This window comes from Carlito syrichta, unplaced genomic scaffold (assembly GCF_000164805.1).
Source record: "Carlito syrichta isolate Samal-C Ts95f unplaced genomic scaffold, Tarsius_syrichta-2.0.1 Scaffold303724, whole genome shotgun sequence".
NCBI lineage: Eukaryota > Metazoa > Chordata > Mammalia > Primates > Tarsiidae > Carlito > Carlito syrichta.
The window spans coordinates 207,982-224,399 of record NW_007247820.1 but is presented as its reverse complement, the minus strand read 5'-3'; the positions used below and the strand labels follow the sequence as shown (position 1 = coordinate 224,399).

General features: G+C 39.9%; 1 protein-coding gene across 1 annotated transcript in view; it reads left to right on the top strand.

Annotated features, from left to right (window-relative positions):
* Positions 1-12,205: 12,205 nt before the first annotated feature.
* Positions 12,206-16,418, top strand: part of LOC103261504 (vacuolar protein sorting-associated protein 13A) — a gene marked incomplete at its 3' end in the record, with an annotated part of 187,695 nt that continues 183,482 nt past the window's right edge. Inside the window, exon 1 of the mRNA XM_008059114.1 lies at positions 12,206-12,360. Coding sequence (XP_008057305.1) covers positions 12,264-12,360 — 97 coding nt within the window. The remainder of the gene's footprint in view (positions 12,361-16,418) is intronic.

Below are 16,418 nucleotides of genomic sequence, written 5' to 3'. Positions count from 1 at the left end.
ATCAACATAATAGAATTGATTGTGTGCCTTCTTACTTACAGGTTTGGTGTTCCTTGAAGGAAGAGTGTGTCTCCACATCTATTACAACCAGACACAATTGGCGCTTAGTAAACATTCATTAAAGTAGAGATTGATCTGGTTTACTGGTTTTAAGGAGAATTTATTAACCTCAGTTTATCTGTCAGTATTTTGAGAGAAGGTAGGATATGTCTAATCTATCCTTAAGTGGATATATGATAACTAACACTTAAAGGGGATAATAAAGCTTTTTCTTTATTGCAACACTTCAGTCATTCAGTTCCAGATTATCTTCTCTTATTTTGCTACAACCACATTTCATTACTTTAGGCTGAACCATGTGAAATTGCTGATAATCAACTATCTTAAAACTAAGACACCTAGCAATATCATATGACTCAATCTAATAGCATCGAGGAAGATGGGAGGTGTGAACTTGTCGATGCACCTAACAGTTCTCATCTAATCTTGTAAACTTTTGGTGCCTTCTGACATATAAAATCTTTCCCTTAGAACTGAAAAGTTTCAATATGACTCAGGTTTCCTAGGCATCTTTGCACCAAGAATATCACTTCAGTTTTCTCCTACATGTAAAATATCAGTACCGTGATTATAGGGGGAAAGATGAAAGTAAGATATCCTAAAATAAAAAAGAAATGAATGATAACTTGGTGGATTTGTTTAATAAGGAACTGGATGATGCCAGGGGGCTGCTTCTGTTCCTAATCTAATGAGCAAAGGTGGGAAAAATATGTGACATTAAGGACATTGTAAAAATAAATAAATAAAAGAATGGAAAAATGTGTGTATATATTTCAATTTTCTGTTTTATTCATTTTAGCAGTTATAAATTGTTTTACAATGAAATTTACTAGCAAAAAAGGAAGTAAGGAAAGAGAAAATGGCAGAAAAATAAAAGGAGGAGGAGGAGGAAGAAAATAAAATGAAACAAAATTTTCTTATTAAAAAACAAAAAAATTAATCCTCCACTTGTGTTTACTTAGGCATAGCAACGGCTAGGACCCTTGAGAGAAGACTGTCAACAAGTAAACTGATCTCCCTGAAGTGACCAAGTCCACAGTGACAAAGTCAAGCATGGCAATTACAAGTCCCTGACTCATTCATGAATCTCAAAGACACATTTCTGTCACCAGAAACTGCATCCTGTGAACAGTGGCAGGGAAGGCAAGGGACAGGAGACAGGGGTTCAATTTCAGGAACTTCTGAAATTGAGGACAGAGCTTGACTCACCCAGGATCCTGCCAGAGGTAGAGATGGGGATATAGAACTTTAGCAAGAGAGGGCTCAGAGAGACTCCTGCCATGATGAACTACATCCCTTTGGGTTATATTCATACTCTAGGAAGGAAGACAATGAAGACGCGTGGGTTACATATGTACATCTATTAGAGAAATCAGAATCCTTCTGTTCGTTTTTATTTCATTTTGTGTTTTTTTTTGAAATATTTCAAACATTTTGAAAACTATAGCATGACTATAAAGGTGTTATTAAATGATCTACAATAAACACATGGCTATCCTGTTGAAATTATAGGACACTACTGAAAAACAGAAGATTTAGGAATATGTAAGTATAGCACACTCTCCTGGCTCAAGTGTGTATCAAAACAATATGAATAAGCTCCATTCACTTGTTTCTTAATGCACAATTTGCAAGATTTTCTTTTTGCTCTCCCCCCACCACTTCTCTCTCTTCTTCCCCACCTCCCTCTCAGTTTTAAAGGTCTCTTTTTTCCCTCATTACAAAAGGAAATACATGCCCAATTAAATAAATTCAGTGATCAAAACAATATAAAGGAAACTCAAAATTTACCACTAATTCTGCCACCTGGAGACAACCACTGTTACATTGTAGTGCAAATTGTTCCAGACTATTTTCTACGTAAAATGCTCACCAGGTCAAACAAATGTCTGAAGCTCTTAGCATACAACAAGGGCTCAGAAAAGTCAGCTGTTAACACTATTTTTCTTCCAACCTTTTTGACTTAACAAGATATTCTAAACACATTTTCCTTCGGAATGTATATGTTCATTTAAATGGGTGCAATTTATATATTAATTTCTCTACCAATGAATAATAAATGCTATTTTCTACTTTTCTCTAGAAAACTTTACTATAAGCACCTTCATTCTTATAATTGTGCAAACATTCCCATTTTTTCCTAAAAATAAGATAGATTGTGTATAAACTCCTATTCCAACTGTCCAATCTCTGGCTTATTGCTAAAACTTCCTGTGTGTTAGTTTCCCCAACTGTAACAGTTGGTAATAACATCTGCTTACCAAATTTTTGTAAGTATTAAATACTTTTTATACATAAGGTGTCAACTACAGTGATGGGCTCAGAGGTAGAATCTCCCCCAAAATGATATATTTTCTTTAAAATAATTTACCAAAAATTGACTCTATTGTGCCAAGGTTAAGCACAATCTAAAGACTTTTAAGATATATTGTCAAATGGACATCCCAAAAGATTATACCAATTTCCATTACCATCATACCATCAATAGCATCTGAGATCACCCATTTATCATGTCCCTCAGAACTCTGGATACTATCACTATTTTTAAAATCTTTGTCAATTTTATAGGTGATGGGTGTTTTCTTGTTTTTTAATGGCATATATTTGATTTTTATTGATGAATTTCATGCAATTAGAGAAAAAGTCCTTTTATATTGGGCATGGCCACTAAAAGGATAAATTTGAATTCTATATCTCTTCAGAGACAGGTTCAAATGTCCAACACAGTCAGTGAGTAGAATTAAGCCTTCTTTGTTTAGGAATTGGTTCACTAATGATATAATGCTGGAAAAACAAAACAAAGTCAAGTTTGTATTCAATACTACAAAGTTGCAATGAACTGGGTCTTTCTTTTTTTTATTTTTATGTATGTATTATATATGTATGTATTTATTTTCTGCCACATTCTATCGTCCAGAATTGAGTCTTCCTTAAAGGGCTATGAATCCACATGAAAAGCAAGAAAATCCTTAGTATGCCATACTTAACACTCAAGAGAGAATTCAGTAGTATAAATATGTGGTTAAGAATGTCTAAACTGGGGCAACCCCTTTGGGTCCCCTCCCACTGTGGGAACTTTTCTGTCCTCTCAATAAATCCTGCTTTCTCACTTAAAAAATATGAAAACAAAGAATGTCTAAACTTATGTTAATAATTTTTAGCTTCTAATCTGAAGTTTAGTTAAAAGTATGTTTAGTATTTATTCTACAAAATATATAATAATTTATTTGTAACCATTATCATTTAAAAAGAAAGCTCCTTTAAAAATTGGTGATTACAGTGCTTCAATTTGAAGACCAATCTGGAAGACTTTTATATGAAAAATTTCACTAGATGGTGCTCTTTTAACTTTCTGGAAGTTAAAGCTGAAGACCTGAATCTCTAGCTAATGCCTGACTCAGCTAATTTAACGTTAGTGAAGCCAAATTAGTGCATCTGACTCAGAATTTCCTTGGATATAAAAAACAGAGGTTATAATCTAAAAACAGTATCAATGTGATAATTGATACAGACTACGCTTCTTAGCAGTGGAAAAATACCATGATTACTTTTAAGGAAGAGATGCTGGAAACATGCATGTGCTCTTTGGAAAATAAGGTTCTATAAAATACGAACATTAGAAAATTTTAGACATTATCAGGTTTTACTTAGTAAGTAATCGCTAAATTGAACTAAATAATTTAAGTAAAACTTACAACTGGTATACATAAGGCTTGTGTACATTAATAAGCTTTTTTTGTCATTACAAATCTGTCCTTTATCTATAACACTGTATGCAAATTCTCTCTTTGTAAAAGGCATAAGCTATATCTACATGATGTAGAAAATATTATTAAAGTGTTGGATCATATTACAGTTTCTACAGCACATGTCTGTATAGGCATGTTTTTGTAGTCTGGGGAGCAAGGGATTTGTTGTTTTCTTATAAGCTCACGTATGTGTTTATGAAGTCATCAATGATACAGTTTATCAATATTTATATAAGTATACAAACTCAGAAAACCGTTTTTTATATAGCTTATAAAACATATCTTTATAGACTAGCATATATCCAGGCAAGTAGTTACTAAATAAAGAATGCTGAGACATAAACTGCGACTAAAGCAGTCAGAAAACAGGATGTTTGAAAGTGAGTGCTTGATTTATTTATGGATCAGTTAAGATTCTTATTGGGAATGCTGTTATATTGTGATGATGAAAGCCTATACTAGAACAAGAAGAGTGTGAATACTGCAAAAATACAACAAATAATGTGTACATTTGTTGAGTTAATGAAACTCCACAGACAACGAATCTCTATTTTAATAATGAAGGAGCTGTGTACATTTAAGTACTTGAAAAGCATTGACATGATCTTAATTTTCTAAATAAAATGTTCCACTGGCAAACACGAGGTTCAAATTTGCCCGTAACCTTTCTTGTTATTGAAATCTATTCTCTACTTGTAACTTTTATTTATTTATTTAGATGAAAAAACATAGTTTACTTCAAAAGTAAATTTGAAAGAGAAGAAAAAAAGGAGATTCACCTCCCCAAGGTAGGGGAGGGGGCCAAAGCTTAAGAAAACGTGACCTGGCCATAGCTCAAAGAGCACATGGCCACACCATAGTCTAGGAAGGCAATGGCCTACTTGGAAATTTTTATTTTTTTATTTTTTTTTTGAGTTGGAGTCTCACTCTGTCACCCAGACTGGAGTGCAGTGGCCGCTCCCGGCCACCACAGCCTCGACCCGCTGGGGATCTGGTGATCCTTCCACCTCAGCCTTCCGAGTAGCCGGAATTACAGGCACGCGCTACCACGCTCAGCTGATTTTTTAATTTATTGTAGAGATGAGGTCTCGCCAAGTTGCCCAGGCAGGTCTCGAACCCACGGGCTCCGGCAATCCACTCACCTCAGCCTCCCAAAGGCGTGGGATTACAGGCTGAGCCACCGAGCCCGGCTTACTTGTAACTTTTTAAATGACTTTGGTTTGACATCTCTTAGGTGAATCAAAAGAATTTGCTTGCATGTAGTGATATAACTTCACTTTAGCTTTCTGAGTTTTACTTTTTCTTGACATCTCCATAATTTTGATATTGTTGACTACTCTTTCCTCCTATAAATCCTTCTGAGATTTCTAAGTCATCTCACTGCAGGTACTATGGCTTCCATTGTAGGCCTCCTCTCATGATCATTTTGTTCCTCCTTAAATGAGTGTTTTTCCACTGTTCAGTCTTTATTCTTCTGCTTTTCTTTCTCTATAATTCTTTACTCCAAAGTGTCACCCATACATTGAGTATCAATGATTGCTTTCAGTATCATGAAGAACTCACAAGTATCCATCTCTTGTTTTAGACTCTCACTAGAACCCCATTTCTTAATTTCTAATTATCACTAAACATTTCCTCAGGAATTTCTAATTAGATTCTGTCCTGAAAATTCCCCCTATATTTCAAATCTAATAGAACCTACCAAAAACTGAACGCTTTTTTTTTTTTTTTTTTTGAGTTGGAGTCTCACTCTGTCACCCAGACTGGAGTGCAGTGGCCGCTCCCGGCCACTGCAGCCTCGACCTGCTGGGCTCCGGCATTCCTTCCGCCTCAGCCTTCCGAGTAGCCGGAATTACAGGCATGCGCTACCACGCCTGGCTGATTTTTTGATTTATTGTAGAGATGAGGTCTCGCTGCCCAGGCAGGTCTCGAACCCGCAGGCTCAGGCAATCCACTCACCTCAGCCTCCCAAAGGCGCGGGATTCCACGCTGAGCCACAGAGCCCAGCTGAAACTGAACTCTTCATCGTCTCCTATATAACAACATCTTGTTTTCACATTCCAGTCACTGCAAATTACACAATCTTGGAATTACTGTATTTACCTCATCCACCATAGTTAATCTATTTCTAAGGCTTGTAAATTTCACCCTTATGACCTCCATTACTTCTATGTGTTCCTACTCATTTAAATTGCCATGACCTACTGGAGATTTATGACTACTTCCTGACTAAATGTCCACAATGGCTTCCTTGCTGTTCTTTAACTTTGGGGCTTTTCCACTCCACTCCACCCTGGTCAGTGCTTCCTATCTGTGTTTCAGTGTACTTATATTAACAGATAGGCTGGGTGGGGTAGAAAGGGTGGAGTGACAGGACTGGTCTAAAAACTGCACATTGAGGTGGTGGCCAAAGCTCTAAGGAAGGGGTTAACAGAAGCAGCAACACATAAAGGGTCACACAGCTTCGAGTTCAGTCAATGGGTCACAAAGGAGAGAAAGAAAACAGAGGCAGGAAATAGAGATTGTGGTCAATATCAAAAGTCGAGATAGGCAGAGAGTTCATATCTGGGAGGTGTTTCTTCACATCCTGTCTAAATGAAAATTGGCTCACAAATGGGGAGCCTGGACTGAACAAATGGGGCGGGGGACAGCAGTATCAGTAGACTCAGTTCATAATGAATGCTACAGTTTGGATATGGTTTGTTTGATTCCTCCAAATCTAATGTTGAAATATGATTTCCAGTGTTGGAGGTGGGTATAATGGGAGGTGTTTGGGTCATGAGAGAGGATCCCTCATGAATGGTTTGGTGCCATATTAGTGGTAATAAGTTCTCACTCTATTAGCTCTCAAGAGCACTAGTTGTTAAAAAGATTATGGCATACTCCTCCCACCTGCCACTCTTGCTTTCCTCTCTTGGCACATAATCTCTGTACATGCTGGCTCCCATTCCCCCTCTACCATGGGTGGAAGCTTCCCGAGGTCCTCATCAGAAGCAGATGTTGGTGCCATCTGAGGTTGGTGCCATGCTTCTTGTACAACCTGCAGAACCATGAGCCAAATAAACTTCTTTCATTATAAATCACCCAGCCTCAGGTATTCCTTTATAGCAGCACAAATAGACTAAGACAGTGAGCTATCTAACCCCACTGCTCTTGTGCCGCAGGACAATTAAGAACAGACTGTCAGCACTTCATTTAAGAACAGACTGTCAGATCTTCTACATCCTTCACCTAGACCTACCTCACACTTCACTGCTTGCCCTGTTCTTGATTATCTGAACCCCTGACCCTTGGATTCATTAACTATTTATAGACTGGCAGTTGCTGCCTGTCCTGACACTTAATCAGTTCTCTGGCCCTGAGCCTGGCTTCCTTCCTCACTCATAATTTACATTTGTTCTCTTTGATGATACTGCTTCCGTTTCTCAGCCAAACATCTCCGTTGGAACTGTCTCAACTCCCCCTTCCATAGAAATAGGAATATAAAGAATTGTTGACTAGATATAAAAATAAGTAGTAGAAAGGATAAAAGAGTGCTCTAAGGTAAAGGAGACGTAGTTACTGCCGAAAGTAATGCAACCCCAAGGGTTGAATGAGCAAAGGGACAGACTTGAAAACTTAGAAGAGCCCTCAAGCTGAACTCAGAATTCCAAGTAGGAGAGCTGCTTGAGTAGTTACCGTGTCTCTGAGTACTGAGAAGCAGACTTCTAAGGATGGGGAACGATGAGATTGGTTCTGATGACTTTGAGATGATGAGATGATGCAAGGTAGATTTAGATGCTGCTAAGGTGATATGACAGAGTGTGACTGCTGCTTATTTGAGACTGAGAGGTCAGAGAAGACCTCACCTCTATAATTAGATGATATCTGCACACAAAGCTGAATGACAAGGAGAATTGACCATGTAAAATTAGTCATGAAAAAAATCTGAGTTCAGCAAACACTGATGGGCATAAGCATTTAAAATCCTCTTTGCCCAGGAAGAGATCAGTCATTTTAGGTATTTAGAGCCAGAGGAAGGCACTTGAAATCCCTTATTGTGCATATCTGTTTCTGGTATTTTGCTTGGGACCACAGAGTAATTAATATTTTAATACATTCTGATGAGGCACCACATTCAGACACTTTTCTTTCTTGAATGTTTTACTAAGAACCCTGTGCAGGGATATCAAAGCATCAAGTAGAATCCCTCAACTTTCAGCTAATTTCATCCTCTAGGGCACCTCCTAACTGACCTCAAATTAGCAGACCCTTTAAAAATTATTTTAAAAATAATTATAAATTGATAGGAAGTTGCAAAAAAATGTATAGGGAGGTTCCATGTACCTTTCACCTAGTTTCCCTCAGCGGTAACATCTTATGTAACAACAATAATCAAACCCAGGAAAAAAAGACATTGGTACCATCCATGCACATTATTCAGATTTCACCAGTTTTATATGCACTATGTGTGTGTATAGTTTTATGTAACTTAATACAACCTCTACCACAATCAAGATACAAAAGCGTACCATAAACACAAGGCTCCTTCCACCTGTCCATTTGTAGCCACACTTACCTGTCCTGCTCATATCTAACCTTTGGCAGCCACTAATCTGTCATCCATCTCTATAATTTTTTTATTTCAAGAATGTTTTATAAATATAACCATACAGTTTTTACTCAGCATAATTCCCCTGAGGTTCATACAAGTTGTTGCATATATCGATAGTTCATTCCTTTTTATCGCTGAGTAGTATTCCATATGGATATATGGTTTGTTTGACAATTCACCAGTTGAAAAAAAACTGGGTTGTTTTCAGGTTTTGGCTATTATGAATATTGCTGTGATGCACATTCATGTACAGGTTTTTGTGTGAAATAGGTTTTCATTTCTCTGGAATATGCATCCAAGAGTGTCCATGAACTGCTGGTCATGTGCTAAGCACATGTTTAGCTTTTGTAGAAACTGCCAAATTGTTTCCCAGAGAGGCCATATCATTTCACAGTCCCACTTCCAATGAATGAATGATCCAGTTTTTCCATATCTTCACTAGCATTTGGCGTTATCATTATTTTTTAAAAGAACATTCTGATGGGTTAAATATGATAATATATTCTGATATCTCATTGTGATTTTAATTTTTATTCTCCCAATGGCTAATGACGTTGAACATGTTTTACTTGTGCTTACTTGTCATCTGTGCTTACTTGTCATCTGTGTATACTTTCTGGGAAATATCTGCTCATGTCTTTTGACAGACCCTTGAGAGTTTATATACATCTCTATATCAATTCTCCAACAAGGTAGAGACCATGTTCATAGCAATTCATCCATGTGCATATATTCCCAAAAGGTTATAAAATAACATACAATATAAAAGTGTTTCTGACACATCCCTTTTCACCAGTTTAGAAGAACAAATTTATACGTGCTCACTAAACACACGCACCCTAAACTTGAAAGAACAGAAAAAGTCACATTACCAAAAGCCTCACCATCTAGAGATAACCACTGTTAATATTTGGCGAGCATACATCTTGATTTCTTTCTGTATACATATTCTCTCACACTTGAAAAGAACTCCACAATTTATATAACTGTTATGATACTATTCTGTACCTTGTTTCTCATGAATATGTATTACTGACATCCTTTTATATTAGCATAGATTTGCATTATCATTTTATTGCCTACATAATAGCCCATTGTGTGTGTTTACTTAACCAGTTTCCCTATTTATGGATATTTAGGTTATTTCCAATTTTTGCTACAATATAAATCATGCTTTAATGAAATTTCCTGTGGGAAGTGTTTTTGATTTTTGTAATTATTTACTTAGGGTAAATCTGTAGAAGTGGGATTGCTGAGTCAAAAGATATATACATGCACATATGTGTATATATACATACACATACATATATGTATTATATCAGTTTGTAGATGTTTAGAAACTGCCTATTGGAAGGATTGGAACATATAAATTTAAAATCTAAATAACTTTTTTTTTTTTTTTTAAGAGAAAGAGTCTCACTCTGTCACCAAGGCTGGAGTGCAGACGTGTGATTATAGCTTAATGCAGTCTTGAACTCCTGGGCTCAAGGGATCCTTCCATCACAGCCTCCAGACATGCACCATCACCGTAGGCTCCAAATAACTTTTTATTGTTTAAATTTTTTAAACCATTAAGTGAGTTGGAGTGCAGGGCTCTTTGAGACCAGATCAGTAAAAGTCCTGTAAAATAGCCATCTTCTAGATTTGTTCCTCCAAGACTCCTTTAGAAAATGGTCTCCTTGAATGGGCTTGTTATTTGGCCATTTAGTTGGCTACCACAATGTTCATGGGGCCAAAAAATAAGCACATGCAGCACACCATGACATTTACTTGTGAAAAGTGGAATTAAGATTAGGAGAAATCCGCCTCAGACTTCCAAGTAGCTGGAACCACAGGCATGCTCAACAAAAAAAAAAAAAAAGAAAAGAAAAGAACAAGATTAGGAGAAAAAAAATCATGCCCAAACTTCAAAGATGGCATTCAAACTATATATAAAGCAGCAAGTCCTACTTGCAAAGTTAGAAATTTATTGTAAAGTTGGGTAATATTTCAGTTTGGGGTCTTTCAAATGCTTTCCCTCCCTTTTTTCATTTGATCCAACAATGAGGTATAGTATTTTAGTTATGATCTAGAGAAAGAACAACTTATATATTCCTCAATTTGAAACTCAAACTTTTTTGTTAGTCAGGGGCTTTTTCAAGGTCCAACAGAAGATTCATTTAATGATTTAATGAATATACCTTTCTTTGCTTATAAACTTCCTCAGATGGATTAAGCAACCCAAGGCCTGAATGTAAAACTGTATCTTTTAGTAACTAGGAAACATGTTCATGACAAACCATCTAACACTAGATAAGAATTTGGTTACAACATGCATTCACTTATTTATTTGTAAGACTTCCTTAGTATAACTTTTTTCATGGCTCTGTTTAACAATCGAATGTTTATACCTTTAATATTTCAACAGCACACCCAACCACCAATTTTATGAGATTTTCTGGATTGTAAAAAATTAACATGAGAGCGTTTGTAAGGTATTTAAGATGTATTTCTGGAGTGAGTTCTGGAAGTTCTTACACATTTATTAGTTGTGCAAATCCCTAACAGCTCAGCTTTGTTATATTTAACACCAAGAGGTTGGAGACCTCATAAAGGTCCTTCAAATAAAAAATTATAGGGAAATGATTCATAAATTAAGGTAAAGTTTTACCCCATTTTGGTCAGGCGTTTACTTGCCAAGCCTTTAATTTTGAAAAATCTGGTGACTGTGCACAAAAAGTAGTGAAATGATACGGGGATTAACAGAAAGCCATCGCCAATCATTTAACATCCAAAGAGAAAAAGCTTAAAGTACACTTAAGAGGATAATCAATTACAGTTCTCTAAACCTCACATCTAACGTCTCTGTGACTTCAGCCTTTGGTAGGATGTCTACCTAAGACCAAACAAGTAGGGCTGAAAGAACTCTGATTTTTACTTAGGTTGAGTCAATCATTCCGTGGAAGCTCAAGGGCGAAGGCCCAGGACCCCTCGAGCAGTTTCCGGTTGGCGATCTGCAGAAAAACGTGCCACCCTTTGGAACGAAAGGCGGCTCCGCATAAATGACTTGACCAAAAAAGGGTGCTCATCTCAGAAGCAGGGAAGAGGCCGTGGAATTTCATCTTCCACTCGCTTACTCCTTTCCCGCCTCCACCCCATTTGCAGCGGGAAGTCAAGTCACCCAAAGGGCCGATGGCGCTTCATCTTCAGGCTCCAGGAGGTCCAGGCTGACCGGAACCTCTCAACCTCTACTAATGGGGGAAATGCTACTCGGGACACGCCCTCGTAAAGCCTCCGCCCTAACAGCGAAGGAGCTAGACTCGGCCCCCGACTTCCTGAGGGACCGGCTTTCCGGCCCACGTGGGGGGCGGGGCTGTCACCTTTTAGGGGGAGGGGCGTTCCCGTCGGGCGTCCCCGCCCCGCCCTGGCCCAGCCCGGGGCGCCGGTCTAGACTCCGGTCAGCAGAAGGAGGCGGGGTCGGAAAACAAACAAACAAAAAAATCTTCAAGCTTGTGCCACGTGTCCCGTTGCCAGGCGACGGGGGAGGAGGCGGGGCCGACGGGAGACGGGCGTCGCGCTGGGCCCGAAGGGGGCGCGTGTCGGCCCGGCGGCCGCGCAGCCGCCCTCCCGCCCGCCCTCGCGCGGCAGCGCGCCCGGCTCGGCGCCGCGCTCCGCCCCCACCCACGAGCCGAGCTGCGCACGCGTCGTGCGAGCGGCCGCCTCCGCCCCTCGCCGGGCTCGCGCGTCCGGCCAGTGGTGGCGCCAGTGCCGGAGCCGCTGCCGGGCCGGTGAACTGCGCGGTCTCGAGGAAGGGGCGTGAGGGGAGGCGCGGGGAGAAGCAGCGCTGGGGACGGCCGCCCTGTCCCCCGCAGCTGAGGACAATGTTCGAGTCGGTGGTCGTGGACGTGCTGAACCGGTTCTTGGGGGACTACGTGGTGAACCTGGACACGTCCCAGCTCTCTCTGGGGATCTGGCAAGGTAACGAGGCCGCCGTCGCGCCCGTCTCGCCGGCCCCGGCCCTCGCTGTCGGGGCCGCGTCCTCCTCCCCGGGGCCTCGGGCGCCCTGCTCGTCTGGGGTCGCCACCGGCCGCCGCCCGCCTCCGGGTCAAGTTATGTAAAGCCGGGCGGCAGTTCCCGGGCCTCCGCCCTCGGGTTGTTTATGGGGGGGGGGGGGGTCGTGGGTGCGGGATGAGAAGGTCTCTTTTCCGAGCGGAGCGGCCCGGGGGCCCCGCCGGTCTGGAGCTCAAGTTCGGGCGAGGCGCCTTTTTCCGCCCTCAGCCGCGCGCGGTCGGCCTTCGGCAGTGCCGAGAGGAGCGACGACGCGCTCCTGGGTTTGGTCCCGTCGCTGTCACGCGCCTCGCGGGTTGCGGCGGAGGCCCCGGGGAGCCCGCGGAGGGTCGCACGCTGCCTCGCACGTGAAGGCGAGGCGCCGCGGCCGGAGTCGCCTTCTCCCTTCCCCAGCCCCAGTGGGTGGTGGGCCCGCTCGGCGCCTTCTCGGCTCCCCCTTGCGGCCGCAGAAGCGGGACTCCTGGGTTCGAGCGGGGAAAGGAAACCGACGCGGCAAGTAACTCGTAAACCCACGGGTGCCTTGCCAGCTGACCTCCCGGGCCAGTCATGTGCCACATCTTCAAGGCTTTGGGGTTTGTGGGTCCGGGAAATTGCCGAAGAAACCGAGGTGCGCCGTGCGGCGTCTCGGACCCCGCGCTGCCTGGATGGCGAAGGACTTGACTTGTGTCCATTTGCTCTGGTGCTCTACCAGACCCTCATTTTTAGTGCTTCCGTCTGTTTTCGTATTATATCCTTTTGCATTTAAAACACCCATTAGAGATTAGACTCCTTTATGAAATGAGTTTCCCAGGCCAGAAGTGAGGGTTAATTTTTTTGCGTGAGTAGTGTATATATAGTGCATATATATATATTGCATATATATATATACACACACACACACACACATATATATATAGCGTGTACGATATATACACACACATAATTTAACTGTTCTTGGATATGCACACACTTCAGCCTTCCAAAATACTTGTTTATCTTGACTCTTCTCATTTATGAAGTATGGTAAATGTGGGAAATTTAGTTTGGTTGAAAAAAAAAATTGTTACTGTCGTAGGGATCTAAGACCATGATAGAATGGACTTCAAAAAGTAGGGACATAAGTGATAGCTCAACCTCTCTGATTAATACTCAAAACTTATTGAATGTTTGTTCTAGGCTGCTTCTCACTTGTAACGTGAAAATAATAAAACTTGTCTCTACCTCAGAAGGATGCCATAAAAATGTTTAGGGTATGCTTTGATCTGTTGTGGAAAGTTACTTAGGCATTTAAGGTGGAGGTTTGTGTAGAGTGTGATTAATCAACTTATTTATTTAAAACTTACTTACTCTTGTGATACAGTTTCTATCTGTCTTGACAAATGCTAAGAGGCATGTATCTACCATTGCAATGACACAAAAAAATCCCATTCAGTGTCCAAATTCCTGCAGCTTCCCCTTTGTAGTTGACCCCACCTCACCTCTTGGCAGCCACTGAACTGTTTCCATCCCTGTAGTTTTGCCTTTTCTAGAGTGCATGTAAATGGAATTATAAGGTATGTAACTTTTTGGGTCTGGCTTCTTAATTTCACTTCTTTGACTTTTTGCACAAAATGCATTTGAAAGTTACCTATATATTGCATTCATCAAGTATTTCAGTCTTTTATTTTTGGATAGTATTTCATTCTGTGGATGTACTGTAAATGTTTATCTGTGTGCCTGTTGGATATTTAATTTTTTGAAGATTATGAATAAAACTGCCATAAACATTCACTTATGGGTTTCTGTGAATATAAATTGTTATTTCTCTTGGGTAAAGACCTAAGATTAGAATTCCGGGGTCACATGGTAAATATAATAACTATTTAGAAGTAGTAAGAAGTAGTGGGAAACTATGAAACTGCTTTTCAAAGTGACTGTATCATTTTGCTGTCACACCAACATCGTATCAGCGTTTAGTTGCTCTCCATCCTTACAGCACTTGGTATTGCCATTAAAAAAAACTTTTTTTTAGCCATTCTAATAGGTATGTAGTGGTAGAGCATTGTGGTTATACTTTGCATTTCCTTAGTGATTGATTAATGGTGTTGAACATCTTTTCATGTTCTTTTTTTACTGTTTGTATATTTCCATTGGTGAAGTGTTCATCTACTGGCAACTGTTTGTTTTCCAGGTCTCACTGTGTACACAGGCTGAAGTGCAGAGGTGCGGTTATGCCCATTAGCCGTTACTCCTAGTTCTCTCCCACTCCTCCTTCCATCTTGGGTAGCTACTGATCTACTTTCTGTCTTTATGGATTTGCCAATACTGGACATCTCATCTGAATGGAATAATATAACAGGTGGCCTTTTGGTTTTGGCTTCTTTAACTTAACATATTTCAGGGTTCATTCATTTGTGGAATGTACAAATATCAATATTTCATTCCCTTTTATGGTTAAGTAATGTTCTTTGTATAAATGTACTACATTTTGTTTATACAAATACCAGTTGATGGACATTTAGGTTATTCTCACTTTTTGACTATTATGAATAATGCCACTATGAACATTCATGTACGAGTTTTTTTTGTGGACATGTGTTTTAAATTCTCCTGGGTATATACCTGGAAGTAGAATTGCTGGTCATCTGATAATTCTATGTTTAAAATTTTGAGGAACTGCCAAACTCTTTTCCAAAGTGTTTTTCTTATAGTTGAGTATTGAGAGCTCTTTTGTTACAAGTTCTTTGTCAGATATGTGATTTGGAAATATTTTCTCCCAGTCTTTTCTCATTCTCTCTTGCAGAGCAAACGTGTTTAATTTTGATAAAGCCCGTTTTATAAAAAATGTTCTTTTAGGAGTCATGTCTTTTGGTATCATCTCTATGAAGTCTTTACCTAACCCAGTCATGAAGATGTTTTATGTTTTCTTCTAGATGTTTTGTAGTATTACTTAAAAGTAAAAGGTTATAGATCTGTTTTTGTGTAAAGTGTATGATGTGGGTTGAAGGTCGAAGTTCATTTGGCATCTGGATGCAAATATTCAGTTGTTCAGCACCATTTGTTAAAAAGACTATCCTTTCTCCATTGAATTATCTTTGTCCTTTTGTAAAAAATCAGTAGACTTAATATTGTGTGGATTTTTCCTGTCCCTCCAATCTGCGTGTCTGTTATTTCACCAGTACTACACTGTCTTGGTAACCATAGCGTTGTAGTAAGTCTAGAAATTAGGTAGTGTGAGTCCTCCAACTTTAGTATTTATCACATAATTTTAAAAATTACATGTCGATGTTTTATGTTATAGATATTGGTTGTATTGTAATAAATTAAACTTATAAATAATTGGAGTATTTAAAAACTTTTGTTAGTAACTTTTGATAAACTTAGAGATTTTTTTAAAAAGCATTGTTTGAAATTTCTATAATATAAACTAGATGCTTCACAGGAAAGTGTTAGGATGAGGATCTTGATATTTTATGGTCTAATGTGAAGGACCTATTAGTAGTTGTGTGTGTGTGTGTGTGTGTGTGTGTGTGTGTGTGTGTGTGTGAACGAGGGTAACAGGCATGTGCCACCTCGTTTGGTTAATTTTTTGACTTATTGTGGAGATGAAGTCTCGCCGTGTTGCCCAGGCTGGTCTCAAAACCCTGGGCTCAGGCAATCCTCTCGCCTCTACCACCCAAGTCGCTGGGATGACAGGCGTGAGTCACCGCGCCCATCCGAGGCTCTTGCACGAACTTCCTTGACTTGCAGTCATCCTTGGAGGTAGGTCTGCATGTCACTGGCTCCTGATTACCCGCAGACACCGCTGCTGGTTCTCTACCACTCAAGGTTGCTCACAATTCCCCTCTAGCCCCAGACACCCATCCTTGTTTATTTTACTTGGAAAAAAAAAAATCATGTATACAGTATCACTCTTTTTGACCCATCTTATTACAAAACAATGGAAGCTTGTTGCCCACATTTCACAGGTCACAGAGAAATGAGTTGAATGAAGGTTGAGGGACAATTCT